This window comes from Mustelus asterias, chromosome 16, assembly GCF_964213995.1.
Source record: "Mustelus asterias chromosome 16, sMusAst1.hap1.1, whole genome shotgun sequence".
NCBI lineage: Eukaryota > Metazoa > Chordata > Chondrichthyes > Carcharhiniformes > Triakidae > Mustelus > Mustelus asterias.
The window spans coordinates 26788409-26805044 of record NC_135816.1 but is presented as its reverse complement, the minus strand read 5'-3'; the positions used below and the strand labels follow the sequence as shown (position 1 = coordinate 26805044).

At 40.0% G+C, this 16636-nt stretch overlaps 1 protein-coding gene and 1 non-coding gene across 4 annotated transcripts in view; one reads left to right on the top strand and one right to left on the bottom strand.

Moving 5' to 3' along the window:
* Nucleotides 1-11447, bottom strand: part of LOC144505467 (gamma-aminobutyric acid receptor subunit beta-2) — a 240101-nt gene extending 228654 nt beyond the window's left edge. For all 3 annotated transcript variants that reach the window (XM_078231575.1, XM_078231577.1, XM_078231576.1), the window contains exons 1-3: nt 11371-11447; nt 11128-11219; nt 10311-10378 (exon numbers count right to left, since the gene is read on the bottom strand). In XM_078231575.1, the coding sequence (XP_078087701.1) occupies nt 10311-10378; nt 11128-11219; nt 11371-11447 (237 nt within the window). The remainder of the gene's footprint in view (nt 1-10310; nt 10379-11127; nt 11220-11370) is intronic.
* Nucleotides 5694-5880, top strand: LOC144505692 (U2 spliceosomal RNA). The gene has a single exon (XR_013499841.1). It is a non-coding gene; the product is annotated as a U2 spliceosomal RNA (small nuclear RNA).
* Nucleotides 11448-16636: the final 5189 nt, after the last annotated feature.

Below are 16636 nucleotides of genomic sequence, written 5' to 3'. Positions count from 1 at the left end.
CCTGCTGAATATCAACATTTACAAGTTTACAAGTAAATATATTCTGATTTTCTGTTCCAATGACCAAAGTAAATAACATCACATTTCCCACAAAATATTCCATCTGCTACCTATTGGCCACTCACTTAACCTGTGTAGATTTCTTTACAACCTCTGTGCCTTCCTCGCAGCTTACATTTGTCAGCAAATTTGGATATATATTTCCCAGTCTCTTCACCCAAGTCATTAATATAGAATATGAGTAAGAGGTCCCAGCACCAATCCTTGCATTCCACTAGTCACAGCCCAATATGAAAAGGTCCCATTTATCACTATCTTTACTTCCTGTCCATTAACCAGTCTATCCATGCCAGTATATTTCCCCTAATTCCATGAGTCCTTATCTTGTGTATTAATCTTCTATGTTATTCTGGAAATTCAAGTATATTGCATCTACTGGTTTTCCTTCATCTATCCTACTAGTTACATTGTCAAAAAAACATAATAAATTTTCAAATAGCATTTCCTTTTAGTAAAACCATGTTGATTTGTTCTAATCATACTATGTTTTTCCAAATGCGTTGTGTGGATTTCATGAATAATAGATTCCAGCATTTTCCCAACAACTGATGTTAGGCTAACTGGGCCGTAGTTCATTATTTTCTCTCTCTCTCCTTTCTTTAATAGTAGTGTTAAATTTGCTAACTTGCAGTCTGAGGGTCCATTCTAAAAATCATAATCAGCGCATCCATTATCTCTGCAGCTACCTCCTTCAGATCTCTAGGACGTAGGCCATCAGGTCTCAGGGGTTTGTTGGTTTTTAGTCCTTAAGTTTACCCAATACTTTTCTCTGTTGATATTAATTCCCTGAGGATCCTCACTCTTATTAGCCCCTTAGTTGCTCTCTATATCCATATGTAATTTGCATCTTCTATTCTGAAAGACAAAAATATTTGCTCAAAGTCCCATAATTCCCTCCATTTTTGCCTCCAACTGACCTATGTTTACTTTACTTAATCTCCTCCTTGAAAAAGCTCTTGAAATCTGTTTTATTTTTGTATTGCTACCTAGTTTATCTCAATCTATTTTTCTATATCAACTTTTTGTTGGCACTTTGGTGGTTTCTATAACACTTCCAGTCTTACTGCCACTCTTTGCAACATTACAAGTCTCTTCTTTTGTTCTAAAACTATCTTTAGTTTTCCTAGTCAGTCAGAGTGGACCTTTGTAGATGTGTTTTTGTTTTTTAATGAAATGTATTTTTGCTGAAGAGAAATGTTTTCCATTTTATCATCATACCTTTTAGTTTATTTATCCAATCAAACTTTGCCAGCTCTCCCTTCGTATTTTTAGATTCTGGGACATAGGGATCAGCTCTGGAGAAGGTGAAACCTATACAAGTAGATAATCTGCACCTTAACAGGCTGAGAAGAATATTGATGTGGGGAGATTTGTTAATGCTGTTGGGGAGGATTTAAAGTAGCTTGGCAAGGGAAAACAAAACTAAGTGTAGATTCAAAAGGGAAAGGTGCAAAGCTGGAAATGAAAAATAGAAAATTAATAAGTATGATAGGCAGAGAAAACAAAGACTAGAAAAGTACACAACAAGGAGTTTTGTCGTGCTTAACGGTGTATACTTCAATGCAAAGAGTCCAATAAATAAAACAGATGAACTGAAGGCAAAGTAGGCCTGTAGAAGCACAGCCATTACTGAAACAAAGCTTAAAAGGGGAAGGAATGGATGTTTAACATTCCTGGTTACAGGATTTTTGGAAAAAACAATAGATAAAAACAATTGATAAAAACAAGGAAGGCGACTAGCAATATTGGTTAAAGAAACAATTAAATCAGTGAGTAAAAAGATCTGCCAAAAGGATCATCAGTTTAACCCATAGTGGCGGCACGGTGGTTAGCACTGCTGCCTTGCAGCGCCAGAGACCCAGCTGGGTCACTGTTTGAGCGGAGTCTGCATGTTCTCCCAGTGTCTGCATGGGTTTCCTTTGGGTGCTCCGGTTTCTTCCTATGGTCCAAAAGATGTGCTGGTTAGGTGCATTGACCATGCTAAATTCTCCTTCAGCGTGCCCGAACACATGCCAGAGTGTGGTGACGAAGGGATTTTTACAGTTACTTTATTGCAGTGTTAATGTAAGCCTACCTGACACTAATAAATAAACTTTGAAAAACATATGGCTTGGTTGAAGAAAACAAAAGGAGCAATCACACACCTGTGAAATTGATCTCCAAACAGTCTGAGATGAAGAAATTTTCTGAGAGGTGCAAACTAATAGGGCAATAATAAAAATGAAATTTCAACTAATTTCAAATATTAACTGGGATAAAAATCAATGAAAAAGCACATGGGCATGTTTTTTTAATAAAGAATTTTATTATTTACAAAAAGGAGAGATGACACAAACATTGTAATTAAGGGGAAGGGTATGTAATGTTGGATGGGATAAACAGCATGAGAGGAGACATGAAAGGATTTAAACCTTCCAAGTAGGTAAACAGAGCGTAGGAATAAATTGGTCATTCATGCATTGGCAGGCTGTGGCAAGTGGAGTACCACAGGGATCAGTACTCAGGCCCCAGCTGTTCACTATATAACAATGAGCTGGATGTGAGGACAAAAATTAATATTTCCAAGTTTGCCGATGACAAAGCAAAATGGGAATGACTGTTGCGGCACAGTGGTTAGCACTGCTGCCTCACAGCGCCAGAGACCCAGGTTCAATTCCAGCCTCGGATCACTATCTGTGTGGAGTTTGCACATTCTCCCTGTGCCTGCGTGGGTTTCTTCCGGGTGCTCCAGTTTCCTCCCATAGTCCAAAGATGTGCAGATCGGGTGACTGGCCATGCTAAATTGCCCCTGAATGTCAGGGGGACTAGCAGGATAAATACATAGGTATAAGGGGATAGGACTTGGGAGAGATTGTTGTTGGTGCAAGCTCAATGGGCCAAATGGCCTCCTTCTGCACTGTAGGGATTTTATTCTATGAAATTCTACGAAGATGCAAAGCGGCTTCAGGCAAATTTGGCCAAACTTGGCGAGTGATCAAGAACATGGTAGATGGAATATAATGTGGAAAAATGTGAGGTTATCTTTAGCATCTGTTCCTCTACTTTGGTGGGAGGAACAGATGTGCAGAGTATTTCTTAAATAGTAAGAGATTAGAAAGTGTAGATGTACAAAAAGATCTGGATGTCCTTATGAAGGCTAACATGAAAGTGCAGCAGGCAATTAGGAAGGCTAATTGTCAATTGGCCTTTATCACAAGAGGAGTACAGGAGTAGTGAAGTCTTGCTCCAATTGTATAGAACCTTGGTTAGGCTGTACCTGAAATACTGTGCAGAGTTTTGTTCTCTTGCCTTAGGAAGGATAGGATGCCAAGGAGGGAGTGCAATGAAGGTCTCCAAACTTGTTCCTGGGATGGTGGGACTGTCTTATGAAGATAAATTGGGGAAACAGGGCTTGTATTCTCTAGAGTTTCAAAGAATGAGAGACGATCTCATTGAAACCTACAACATACTGAAAAGTAAATACAGGGTAGATGCAGGCAAGATTTTTCCCCTAGTTGGGGAGTGCAGAACGAGGAGACACAATTTCAAAATGAGGGGGAAGTCACTTAGGACCAATGGACTGAATGACTCCTGTTCCTATATAGTATGTTCCTATGGGGCACAGATGAAATTTATCTAAGGCTGTCAAGAGAATCAAGAGAGGAAATAGCAGAGGCTCTGATGATCATTTCCTAATCTACTTTGGCTACAAATGTGGTGCCAGAGCAATGAAGGATATACATAGCTAACATTGTCCAGAAACAGAGGAAAGGACAGACCAAGTAATAACAGAGCAGTCAACCTAACCTCCGTGTCTGGAGAATTAGAGGAAAATTCTGACTGATAGTATCAATTATTATTAAGAAAGGCATAAATTAATCAAGGACAGTCAGCACGGATTTGGTGAGGGAAGTTCGTGTCTGACTAACTTGATTGAAATTTTAGAGGAAATACATGTAGACTGCATGTTTGATGCAGTCTACATGGATTTTGGCAACAGTTTTGACAAGCTTCCACATGACAAAAGCAGATACAATCCAAGGGAAAATGGCAAGTTGGAGTCAAAATGAGCTCAGTGGCAAGAAACAAGGGGTATTGATTGATGGATATTTGTGACTGACAGCTATTTTCAACAGGGTTCCACAGGCTCAGTACTAGGATGCTTGCTTTTTTTTGTACATGTGCCCAATTGAGATTTAAATTGGAGGGGACATAATTAAAATGTATGCAGATGATACAAACAATTGACAATATGATTGATCATCAGGAAGAAAGATTTACACTGAAGAAGGGTATCAATGGAGTGCTAAGGTGAGCAGAAAAGTGGCAAATGGCACTCAAGCCAGAAAATTGAGAATTAATAACATTGGGAAAGAGCAAATAAGGCAAATAAGGCAAAGGAACACAAAATAAATAATTGGATGCTGATTTACATACAGTAACCTTGGAGTAAATGTTTACAGGCCCAAAGGTGGTAGAACGGGTAAGGTCGTTAAGAAGACAAATGGCATGGTTTCCATTATTAGCTGAGACATAGGCCAGGGGTGGTGTGTGTGTGTGCATGTGTGTGTGGCGGGGGGAGCAGTGCTGTCATGCAGGAACCATACAAAACACTAGTTAAGCCAAAGCTACAGTGCAGAGCACAGCTCTAGTCCCCATATTACAGGAAGGATGTGATCGCACTCGAGAGGTCTCAGAGAATATTTATATGGATGTTGCCTAGATTGGACATTTTTTGCTAGGGTTGTTTTCTTTGGAACAGAGGAGACTGAGGGAACAATTAATTGAACCATACAAAACTATAACGGATCTAAGGGAGGACCATCCTATCCATTCTATTTCTCTCAGCAGAGGTCAATGACCAGGGCACAGATATAAATTATTTATGGCAGAAGTCGAGGACAATTGGGAATTTTTTTTTTACATAGGTGCTCGAGGTCTGGAACTCATTGCATGAAAGAGTGGTAGAGGCAGGAAACCCCACTGCATTTAAAAATTATTTTGCTATGTACATGAAGTATTGTATCCTACAAGGCTATGGACCAAGGGCTCAAAAATGGGATAAGACTGTATTGCTCTTTTATGGCTAGCATAGACACAATAGCTAAATGGCCATCTTCTCTGCCTGGGCGGCACGATGGCACAGTGGTTAGCACTGCTGCCTCATAGCGCCAGGGACCCAGGTTCAATTCCTGGCTTGAGTCACTGTGTGTGGAGTTTCCACGCTCTCCCCATGTCTGCATGGATTTCCTCTGGGTGCTCCGGTTTCCTCCTACAGTCCAAAGATGTGCGGGTTAGGTGGATTGGCCATTTCTAATTGACCCTTAGTGTCGAGGGGACTAGCTAGGGTAAATACATGCAGGTAGGGCCTAGGTGAGATTGTGGTCAGTGCGGACCTGATGGGCCAAATGGCCTCCTTCTACACTGTATGATTCTAGATCTAGATTAAGTTTCTATGATCCTATAAAACCTTTCAACCCACAATGCAATACAATTCCTTCCCACAAGAATGCCTCCAAATGTCATTCTGTTTACACAGAAGATTAAGATCTCAGTTTGCTCTGCATGTAAGTCCAGAGGATGAAATCAACAACTAATAAAACTTATAAAGTGCACACCTCACATTAATCTAAAAGTATTACCTCCCAAGAATAATCGCTTCTCGGCCCTTTGGCTAAGATCAAGTGTAGTATCGACATGCTGTACTTGAAGTCATTAGGTTACATTTTAGCTTCATTTGAAGCAATTTTTAAAAGCGGCATTTCGGCCTTTTGGCTAAGATGCAAATGACATCAAGCCTTGGAGGAGGTGCAATGCCTACTCCAATCAGCTTGGATCATGTAGATCAAGCCCAAGACAGGAGGTGAGAGCCCTGTCTTGTCAGCTTGGATCGGGAATGTCTCACTTGTTGAGATTCTGAATTGGACTTGATTTGATTGAATTGGATAAATAAATAAAAAAATTTGCACCAGAGTTATACAGTTCCAGGTTTCTGATACTTTAGTACAGTCCGCACCTCAAATCTTATCTCAGTATGACATAAAGTGAGTCATATGACAGTGTCAGCGCACAGAAAACATTCCACAGAACAGCATTATATTGCTTCAGCAGAATTTAACAATTGAAAATATTAAACTGACTTATTGTTTTAAAAAATTCAAAGCACATTACTGCTAAATTCGTGATATGACTAAAATCTATTGATGACATTCTTGTCACAGATCAACAGTCACTCATTATAGAACAGGCCTCGAAAAAAAACTGTATAAATCAAGACATTTACTTGCATTTTAAAGATTCCTACAACTTCGTCTGTAATGTAACAGCAGGTGCTTAATTCAGAATGGTGACACTGATCAGTAATGAGTGATATTATTACCACCCTTTCCTCAGGGGATATAAACTTATCTGTAATGTAGACAAGGCTCTTAATCCCCAATAATCAAGACATTTATGGGTCATTAAATAAATTTACTCTGTGATAGCAATATCATAACTTCCCTCAGTCTTTAATGCAATTTTTGATTTATTTATTAAAACAAAAACAATGAAAATGTAGAAGACTAAGCTTTGTTTGGATTCAAATGATACACTGAACTAACAACAAGCTTCACAACTGCGGTTGACATTATCTCAACTTTTCAATCAAGCTGTAATATTCATTTTCAACTATCTTTTCAAGTATAAAAGTCAAAATTACCATTGCTGATATTAGTTGACAAACACAATGCACCAGTATGACATTTCTGTGCCCAATATTTTAATGGGCATGAATTAGCACTTGCATTAAAATACAAGAGGACTCAGTACATTAAGAATTTTTCTACTAATTTCACCAACAGTATGCTCTATGTTATATCCACCATTGCATTATACCTTAATTTAATGCCTCAGCAGTATTTTAAATCCTCAGAAAATTGGTATAAAGATCTGCAATTCTGAAATACATATTCTGAAACATATCTGATATAAAATAGAAATACAAGTCCACTACCATCTCAAAACTTTCCAAATACAGGTACAGAATTATTTTTCTGTTTTTGAAAAAGTGAGGGTAGAAATTTAACTTGCCTGTAGTGCAAAATGGACAGTGGTGAATTAGCATTTCACTTTACAGTCCATTTGATTTTATATTAAAAGAAATGTTGCATGGCATAAAGATGGGTTGTTCATTTGCTGTCAGTCAAAATTGGGCTATTGGTTTGGAATGCCTTCACCCCTTGTTGCTTATTTCCGGAATTTTTGGTTGTGTATCAGATTTTCAGCATTGCAGATTTTTCTTCGACTTATCAAAATATTTACTTATGCAATCTCAATGTATTCATGCTTTGGCAACCTATAATTTATTTTTAATCTCACGCGACAAGCATGAAAGTAAATTGTGCAATGCATTAAAAAAATGAAGGGGAAACATTCTTATTTACTGAGAAATATGCTGTGTCACCAGTCAAAATAAATAAATTTGAAAGTTAAACAAATTTCCAGTGGTCGAGAATCTAGATCTGTCTTCATTGTATCATGCAGAAATTGATGTACCCTGAATGTAAAATAACGTGAGATGATGGTGAAATAAACTTAAGGTCAGAACTGAAATGTTGCAATATATTCTGGTCCAAAAAGAAAAATAAAGTTGTCTGAATACTCTAGGAATAACATGATAAACATTGTCCAACAAAGAAAATAATTTGGAAAACATGTTAGCTGGAGGTAACTTGAGGCGACCAACTACTATTTCCATAATTTCAATCATATATGCAAGCACAAACTATTAAATCAGCTCCAATAAAGCATAATTATAGGAAGGACATGACAGTATCAGAATAATGATCCAATGGTGATTCAAGAGGTGTGACTATTCAATTACAAACTTGCCAAAAATCAACCAAGGCAAAGTATCTCAGCAACAAGTAAAGAGTAAAAGATTAAGAGAAAAGATTAATAGATCTCACAACTTTAGTTTAATTCCCTGCAAGTTGTTTGTACAAGTGTTTGATACACCCTCCAGGCACTTAGAAGCTGTCATTTTTCTCCTTTTTAATCAATATCAGTTGATATTTTTAAGTGAGACTTTGGAGAGTAAATTTACACATCTGTTTACTAAACAAATGGATCTTTTCTCTCTAAGCAAATGCTGGAAATGAGCGAGTTTACACATATGTTTACTAAACAAAGTTGATATTTTTTCTCAGCAAATGCTGGAAGAAAGCATGTTTTCAATTAGCAACATAATCAGTACTTACACTTTTTATCTACTGGGTCAATAAACCAAACTTTTCCATTTTTAAAGAACCAAATTGTTTTATATAAATTCCACCTTAGAAGTACCTGATAAGTAAACAAGTTGTTACCCAAATTGCCAGTTTCATAATATTTGTTATAAATCACAAGAAATCCACCTGTATGTCCTGCCTGGCTACAAAAACAGCCATTTTTTAAAAACTCTGAATAGTCTGAAGCAAAACTTCAGCATTAAGATAACAGTTGAGATGTACAAGATGTTATATGGGTTCACAATTTTGCATTCACAATGTGTTACAAATCAGACTAGCCCACCAGCAGCATCTGTTTACTTTTTAAAAAATGTATTGCTCAGTGATTCTACGTAGGATAACAAAGGCTGCATGAAAAAAAAATCAAATTATACCTAATCAAATATTAGCTGTTAGTTTAACTGGCTAGGGAGAAAACATTAGAAAATAAACTAAAAACCAGTTTTGAATAATAGAATGAAGAGGTGTAATGGAAGTTGCATCCAACAGTGATCGTTTTTTCATTTGTAACCAACATACTTTAGGCTAAAATGCTTACTAAAAAAGGACAATATTGCAACCTATTTAATAGGTAAATCTGCAAGAACAAACTGCTAGCTTAATTATTCTTCCTGTTGACTGCCCTGATTTTCAACAGCTGCTACTAACCTTCGTGGAATACCTGATGATATTGTAACACTAGATGGCAGTGCCAGAGGTCATTATAATGTGGCCTATATAACTGCCCTATAAAACTTCATAAATTATGCTTTCCTAAAGAGACAACAACATGTTATATTAAAAGTGTTGTGCACAATCTTTACTTAGCTGTTATTTATTGTTACTGCATTTTAAATTATGTCTAAACAGTATTGGAATCCTTATCCTGGCCACAGTTAAAATTAGAGTTTGGTATAAGGTAGGTCATGATTTATTATAAATTGTATGCAACAAAATTCCGCCACCGCGTTCGCAAGACAGAAAGCACAGTCAGAGATTTCAAACCGATTCAGAAAATGACCCGACTTCCATTATATCCAGTTCGGTTACTTTTTTTTACTTTCTATCAGATTCTTTGATCTGCTGTAAATCTAAAATGATAAAAGATACCGGGAGTAATCTATGACAGAACTGACACAATCAGGGCGTGATTAGTAGATCTGGCACACAGAAGCATCAGTACCAGTAGTTCATGCGAGATAACACGCGAAGCTACCCGAGTTTCATCTACAACATCTGGTGACCTTGAGGTAGCGATGAGTGTGGGGGAACTCCTCTGTCGAATAACAAGTTTGTAAGCATTGGGTGTTGTGCATTTGAAATGAGTTGGAATGACAACCTCCTTCTCATGCACTCCAATAAGGCCGATATATCCAATATGCATCGGAATTAAAATTGAAAAGCACGGACGCGTGGCCCTGTCAAACGATACTATTAACTCCACCCCTCAGCAAAGAAAAACAGGTAAGTTCAACACACATATGTGTATGTGTGTTTATTTATCCCTTTGGATAAAGACGTTTAAGCCAGATCAAATGCTGGATTTCAATAGTCTTCAAGCAGCTCGAGTGTAAATTGGAGCCTGGATTCATTGTGCTAAGTGTAAAAATCAGCAGGGGACGCTATTGCACGAAGTAACAAACTCCCTCCAGTGCACTACCTTGACTAAAGGTTGCTTACAATTCCTCTCTGCTCAGTACTTCAAACCAATGCCTAATGCACAGGCATTCCAATATCCACCCCCCCCCCCCCCCCCTCACCACCACCACCACAAACTGGCTAGGGCTTTGTGTTTTGCTCATAAAATTCACATCACTCGCCAAACGTACGTGGCAAATATTCCGATCCAATGCAGGCAGCGTGAAGGAAATGAGTTTGATGTCAATGAATGTGTGCACACGCAGGGTTTCGGTGTATGGGCTACCGAAAACCATCACTTACTGAGTGCAAACTTATCACACTATTTCCGCAAATCAAAGGCACCGTGGAGATGGTTTTGCTGGAGGACACGGGTGTACTCACCATATTGACTTCAGAAACCATGTCTATACTGGCAATGTCTATGTTCATGCCAACACGCACAGGGTCACCTGCAGACAAACAAGATCGCCCGCAATGTGATCTCTTAAATTTAACTCTTTGGTGTAGCTTAGCAGAGACCAAGATCGTTTTATAACACGATAAGTAGTTAACATGCCCCCCCCCTCCCATTTAAGGAGCTTAAAAATCATATTTATTGCAACACATTTGACAAAACCCACCAACAACCCTTTCCATGCAACATTTACTGTACAGTATGTGACCGGCATCTGATGTCCTATTTTACTATGCCGATTTTTTTGAGAGAGGGGAAAATAATTAGATAACCACACAGTTCAAAAGAGACAGTTAAATGAAAATGCTGCTGGTTAGCACGTTTCATTCCATCTATATTAACACTAAAATAATTAGCTGAATGTGCTTTGGGGCGAATATGTGGCAGGACCGTCCGCTCGCCTGTTAAATAATTATTTTGGAGCCCCTTTTAACAAACAATAAAATACAACGTCTTATTTACCGGCACGGGGCTGGAACAACTTAAGAGCACAACTTATGGAACTGGCATCAAAAACAAACACACACACACATACACACACAACAACAAAAAAAGATCCATTAGGAAGATGATACTGGCGAAAGTGTGGATGGAATTCAGTCAACTTGAGATGATTTTAACTTTTAAATCATTGGCAGAGCCGTCAGACACACACACACACACACACATACAGTGGCCGAGAAGAGGAGAAACAAGGCAAGGAATAAAGGGGGGGGAATCACGTTAACATTTAAATCAAATTACCTCCAAAATCTGGCCTCAGACGGATGTCATAGCCCTTCAGCAGTCTGTCAACGGTCTCCTTCACCAATGACATATTACTGGGGTCATTGACACTAGAGAGAGAGGGAGAATGGGGGGGGAAAAGAGAAGAGTTGATTGAGAATGTTGTTTCTCTAAAGGTAAATGTGGCATTTGAAAAATGTGAAGAGATGCAGAGAGAAAGAGAGAGAGAGACACCTCCAGCTGCCCGGCGCTATGGCTTACCTTTGTGCACAGACCATCGCCACTAGCAAGGGGAACGAGAAAGCCCTAAAGTAGCCCCTTTTCCGAACTCTCAGCATCCCTAAGTTTTCGAGATGATTGCGGGGTGTGTGTGTTTTTATTTTCCCTCCCCCAAGCCAAGGCAGCAGAAGAGGGAGAGACACACACACACACACACACACAGAGAGAGAGACACACACACAGGATCCAACTTATTCTGACCAGTGCAGTAATTCCAAGGTGGGGGGCGCCTGCGCACACTCTTCACTCACAACATCAAAAGGCAGAGGAAGCAGCTTCACTTTGCAAAAAAAAATGATATAAATATATATATATAATAGATGCAGGGATGGGGGTAAAAGGGGGAGGGTGACGGTGGAGGGGAAAGGGGTGAGGGTACGGGCGGGAAAAGGGAGGAAGGGGAAGGGGGGGGGAAACAAGATGTCTGTGGCTGTTCTTTCGAAGCAACCGTCTGTTTTCTCCTCTCTCTCTCTCTGTGTAATTTTGTTTCTTCTTCTTCCCTCTTTTTTTAAATGCTGACCGCTAAAGCATCCGAAAATGCCGGGGAGGAAGGACGACCGTGCGCTCGCCTCTTCCAAAAATCTTGGCGCATGGTGCTTCTTGTTTTAGCAATCGCTATCCTCCTCTCTCAGCCGACTCGTCATTCCCACAGAAGGGGGAAGGGGGGGGGGGGACAAGATATCCAAACCAAAAATAATAAAGGAAATTCGGTTAATTCTCAGAGATGTGCAGTCAGTAAACGCACGCACGGCCTTCTTTGTAAAAATAATAAAGGAGGAAAAAAAAATAACCCCACTGAGATGGGAGCCTGCCAGCTTCCGCCTGGTACATTAATATTCGTGACCACGCAGGGACACGTTCATCGCCTCTCCCTTCTGGATGTGGTTGGGAGGGAGGGGAGGGGTGGGGGGGGTATTTTAAGAATAAACATTTATTTTTTTTATTTGCATGTGGGAAAAGGACCCCGAGCTGAGGTGGTTGTGTGTGTGTGTCGGGTTGAGGCTCTGAATGGGTTGTCTCCTGCACGCGGGGCTGAACCGTTAGACCGCAGCGAGCGCGTGGACCCTGCATGAAGCTCGAGCCCAACGGCTTTTTTTTTCAAACTCTTAACGGACGCCGGGTCACGTGGGGAGCGGGCTTGAAGGGGAGGGGGGGGGATTTCCTCAGCTCTCGCTCACTCTGTCTGTCTCCCTCACCGGGAGGGGGCACGGAGCCGAGTCGCAGGGGCACACGCTGGCTTCACATGAAAGCTGCCCTCTGCACTGGCTGTCAGAGGCACAATTTCACGGGGAAATGCAGCATCCTTTTTAAAATGCACCATGCACACGCGTGAGATTTTCACGTCGTCCACAGGGATGCCACTGTATATGAGGCGTCTTTCAACACTTCACCCAAAAGATTTGCAATGACCCCTTTCCCGCCCCCTTAGCTTGGGAAGTACAGCCCGTTTTCTTCTCTCGGAAGCAAAACGTTTCATTTTGTGTATGTGTGTGGTGTTTTGCGTTATGAGCACCTGCGCTGGGACCGATGAATTAAAAATTATCCACAAGGATCTGAACCCCGATTGAAGTGAAGTTTTTTTTTAAATTTTGGAACAAATTCCAGTCTTCAATGACAATTGCCTTTTTGGAAGAACTGGATTCAGGGAATGCAGTGCCTTGATGTAACTTTGAAAGTGGGAAAACTTCGAGCTGCCCCCATCCAAGCAAAATTTGCAACCCTTGAGGTCTATAAAAAAATTACAAGGTGCACTTGATGAGCAAGATGAGGATGCCACAAATTGATCAGTTCTTACGGCAGTTTTTGCAATATTGCGCCTACTTTCGTCAACAGGTGGTTGTGGCTGATTCTGATTTTATTCAAGAGGTGTTCGAGGAATCGAATAGGGATTTTTTAAAAAATTCATAGCAGTTATTTTGTGTTTTCTAAGGCGAGCTCTCCTCATCTGAATCCCACAACTTGTTATGTAAGCTGAACCATAGCATTTTGCAGTGCTCGGCAACATGGTTACAAAATATTTCAAAATTATTAGCGCAAGTTTTGTGCTAAAGCCCTAACTGCTTAACATTTGAATCGAATAATTGCCAGAGTAGAAGAAAAATGGTGCATTTAGTTTGCCTCCTATCTTCCTGGTAGCCTTATATAATGACTTGTTGACTAATCATGGCAATCAATCTCTATCATTTAGTCTACAGCAAACCAATGCAGCGAAGAAAACTCCAATAGTAGAAAGTTAAATAAATACCTAGCAATTTATATTGGGTCAGGAAGGGGGAACCTTGGCTAAAGATGTTGAAGAACCAAGATGTTGAAGAACCAATAGTTGTCCCACTTGGATATACTCACCTATGAATGGCACACAACCCAATAAACTCATGACCATTCAATGTGTCACTACATGTTTCAGGACCCAGTCTGACCATTTTTCTTTTCTGTGCAAATGGGTAGCAATTGTTACCATTTTCAATTATTCATACTTTAAAACGCCTCATAACTCGAAAGTAGACCAGATTTTGTTATATATAGTGTATTGGTTCTCGCACTCTGTTCCTCAGAAGGTGAGTTTGCTTTTTTTTAATTCAGGAAAACACTGGACTAATAAGATCATGCACAAGATGGATCACTGATGAACAGATTAACCAAGCATTGCATAATTCTCACATCTCAGTTGTAAACAAGCAAGGTTTGTGAATTCTAAACAGTTTGTAATCTAAGAAATGGGTGCATTTACAGAGGATTTTAAGCACTGAGATGATAAATTACCAGCAATTTACATATTTCCTAATATCCAGTATTTAAGTTGTAAAGGCCTAAATGACATAATTAAGTCATAACTTTATTATCAATTTATTTGATTATCACATGCAAAAATATGCTAAGAACATTCGTAAAATTATACATCATCCATTCAAGATTATTACAAAGTGCCATGGGATGTGCCTGTGTCAACGTACAAGAGATTATTAGCAAAAATTGAAGTGCAAGAAAATACGTGTTTTGGTAATTGGAGAAAGTAGACAGAGAACAAGGATAAAGGGGATGTTCTCTGATTGAGAGGATATGACAACTGGCATTCCATCTGAAATTGTTCTGGGCCCTCAGATTTTCTTTGAATGTATTAATGACTTGAATATAGAGTTGTATCCCGGTTTGCAGATCACACTGTTGAGAGACAGAGTTATTTGTGTAGGTGTCAATACAACCTTACAAAAACATATATTTACTTATTTATTAATTACAAGTAAGGCTTACATTAACACCGCAATGAAGTTACAGTGAAATTCCCCTAGTTGCCATACTCCAGCGTCTGTTCGAGTCAATACACCTAACCAGCACGTCTTTCAGCCTGTGGGAGGAAACCGGAGAACCCGGAGGGAACCCACGCAGACTCAGTGAGAATGTGCAAAGTCCACACAGATAGTGACCCAAGCCGGGAATTGAACCCATGTCCCTGTGAGGCAGCAGTGCTAACCACTGTGCCACCATGCCACCACAAGAGTGAGCAAAACTACAACAGGTTAAGTCAATGCCAGAAAATGTGAGGTCATCCACTATTGGGGGGTGGCATGGTGGCACAGTGGTTAGCACTGCTGCCTCACAGAGCCAGAGACTCAGGTTCGATTCCCGGCTTGGATCACTGTTTGTGCGAAGTCTCCTCATTCTCCCCATGCCTGCCTAGGTTTCCTCCGGGAGCTCCGGTTTCCTCCCATAGTCCGCAAGACATGCTGGTTAGGTGCATTGGCCATGCTAACTTCTCTCTCAGTGTTCTCGAACAGGCGCTGGAGTATGGCAAGAGGGGATTTTCACAGTAACTTTATTGCAGTGTTAATGTAAGCATACTTGTAACTAATGAATAAACTTACTTGGATCTGAGAAAGACAAATTGTAACATTTTTCTCTAATGAGAGACTAGGTCCAATAAAGTTTATGTCATGCATCTGTAAAGACCAATAAAAGCTAATGCAAATGTACAAAAAAATAGTAAAAGACTAATGGAATGTGACCTTTATCTCAATGGTCTGGCCCACATGTGACTCCAGATCTATAGAGGTTGACTCTTACTGCCCTCTGAAATGGGAAATACAGGATGGGCAACAAATTCTCTCCTTTCCAGTGACACTCATATCCTATAAAATAATAAAGAAAAAAATACAGAAGTAAAGAAGTGATACTTCAGTTATGCAACCCTGGGATGGCACAGAGGCATAGAGTCAAGCACTGCTGCCTTACAGCACCAAGGACCCAGGTTCAATTCCAGCCTTGGGTGACTATATGTGGAGTTTGTATGTTCTCCCCATGTCTGTGTGGGTTTCCTCCGGGTGCCCCGGTTTCTTCCCGCAGTCCGAAGGTGTGCAGGTTAGGTGGATTGGCCAAGCTAAATGCCCCCTTAGTATCCAAAGGTGTATAGGTTAGTTGGATTTAGCAATGGTAAATGTTTGGGGTTACGGAGATAGGGCAGAGGTGAGGGCCTGGGTAAGATGCTCTTTCAGAGAGTCGGTGCAGATTCGATGGGCTGAATGGCCTCTTTCTGCATGTTGAGATTCTATGATTCTATTCTATGATAAGGATTGGTCAGACATCATTTGGACACTAGACCTGTGGAAAGTGCTTGGCTTTTAAGATGGTACAGTGTAAAGTAACCAGAATGATTCTGAGTTTTAAAGGCTTAAACTACAAGGACGCATTGCATAATAGGAACAGGGGTTTACTGTTATAGCCCCTCCAGAGTCTGTTTTGCCATTCAATGAGATCACGGCGGATCTGAAAACTAACTTCAAATATCTGCTTTCACCTGGAATTCCTTGATGCCTTTGGTTACTAAAGCCAATCAAACTCAGATTTAAAATTAACAACTGACCTCTCACCAACTGGTGTTTTTGGAAGAGAGTTCCAAATTCCTACCACAAAAAGAAAACACTGTGAATGCTGGGAAGCTGAAATAAAAACAGGAAATGCTGGAAATACTCACCAGGTCAGACAGCATCTGTGGGGAGAGAAAAAGTTGTCATTTCAAGTCAAGGTCTTTTCTTCAGAAGTTCTGATGAGAAAATTCATCATCACCTCCAATGTGCCAGCTCAGTATGAGACGAGTATGTGTGGTCTAGGGTCTCAAACCCAAGACTAAGGACATTGCTTATCAGGCAGCAGTGATCCCAGAGTTCCTATATAATTTAGAGACTTGCATATCCTAAAACAGACACATGAAAGCAGAAGTACCACTAGTGGTGCCTTCACAAAATCTTTCAAA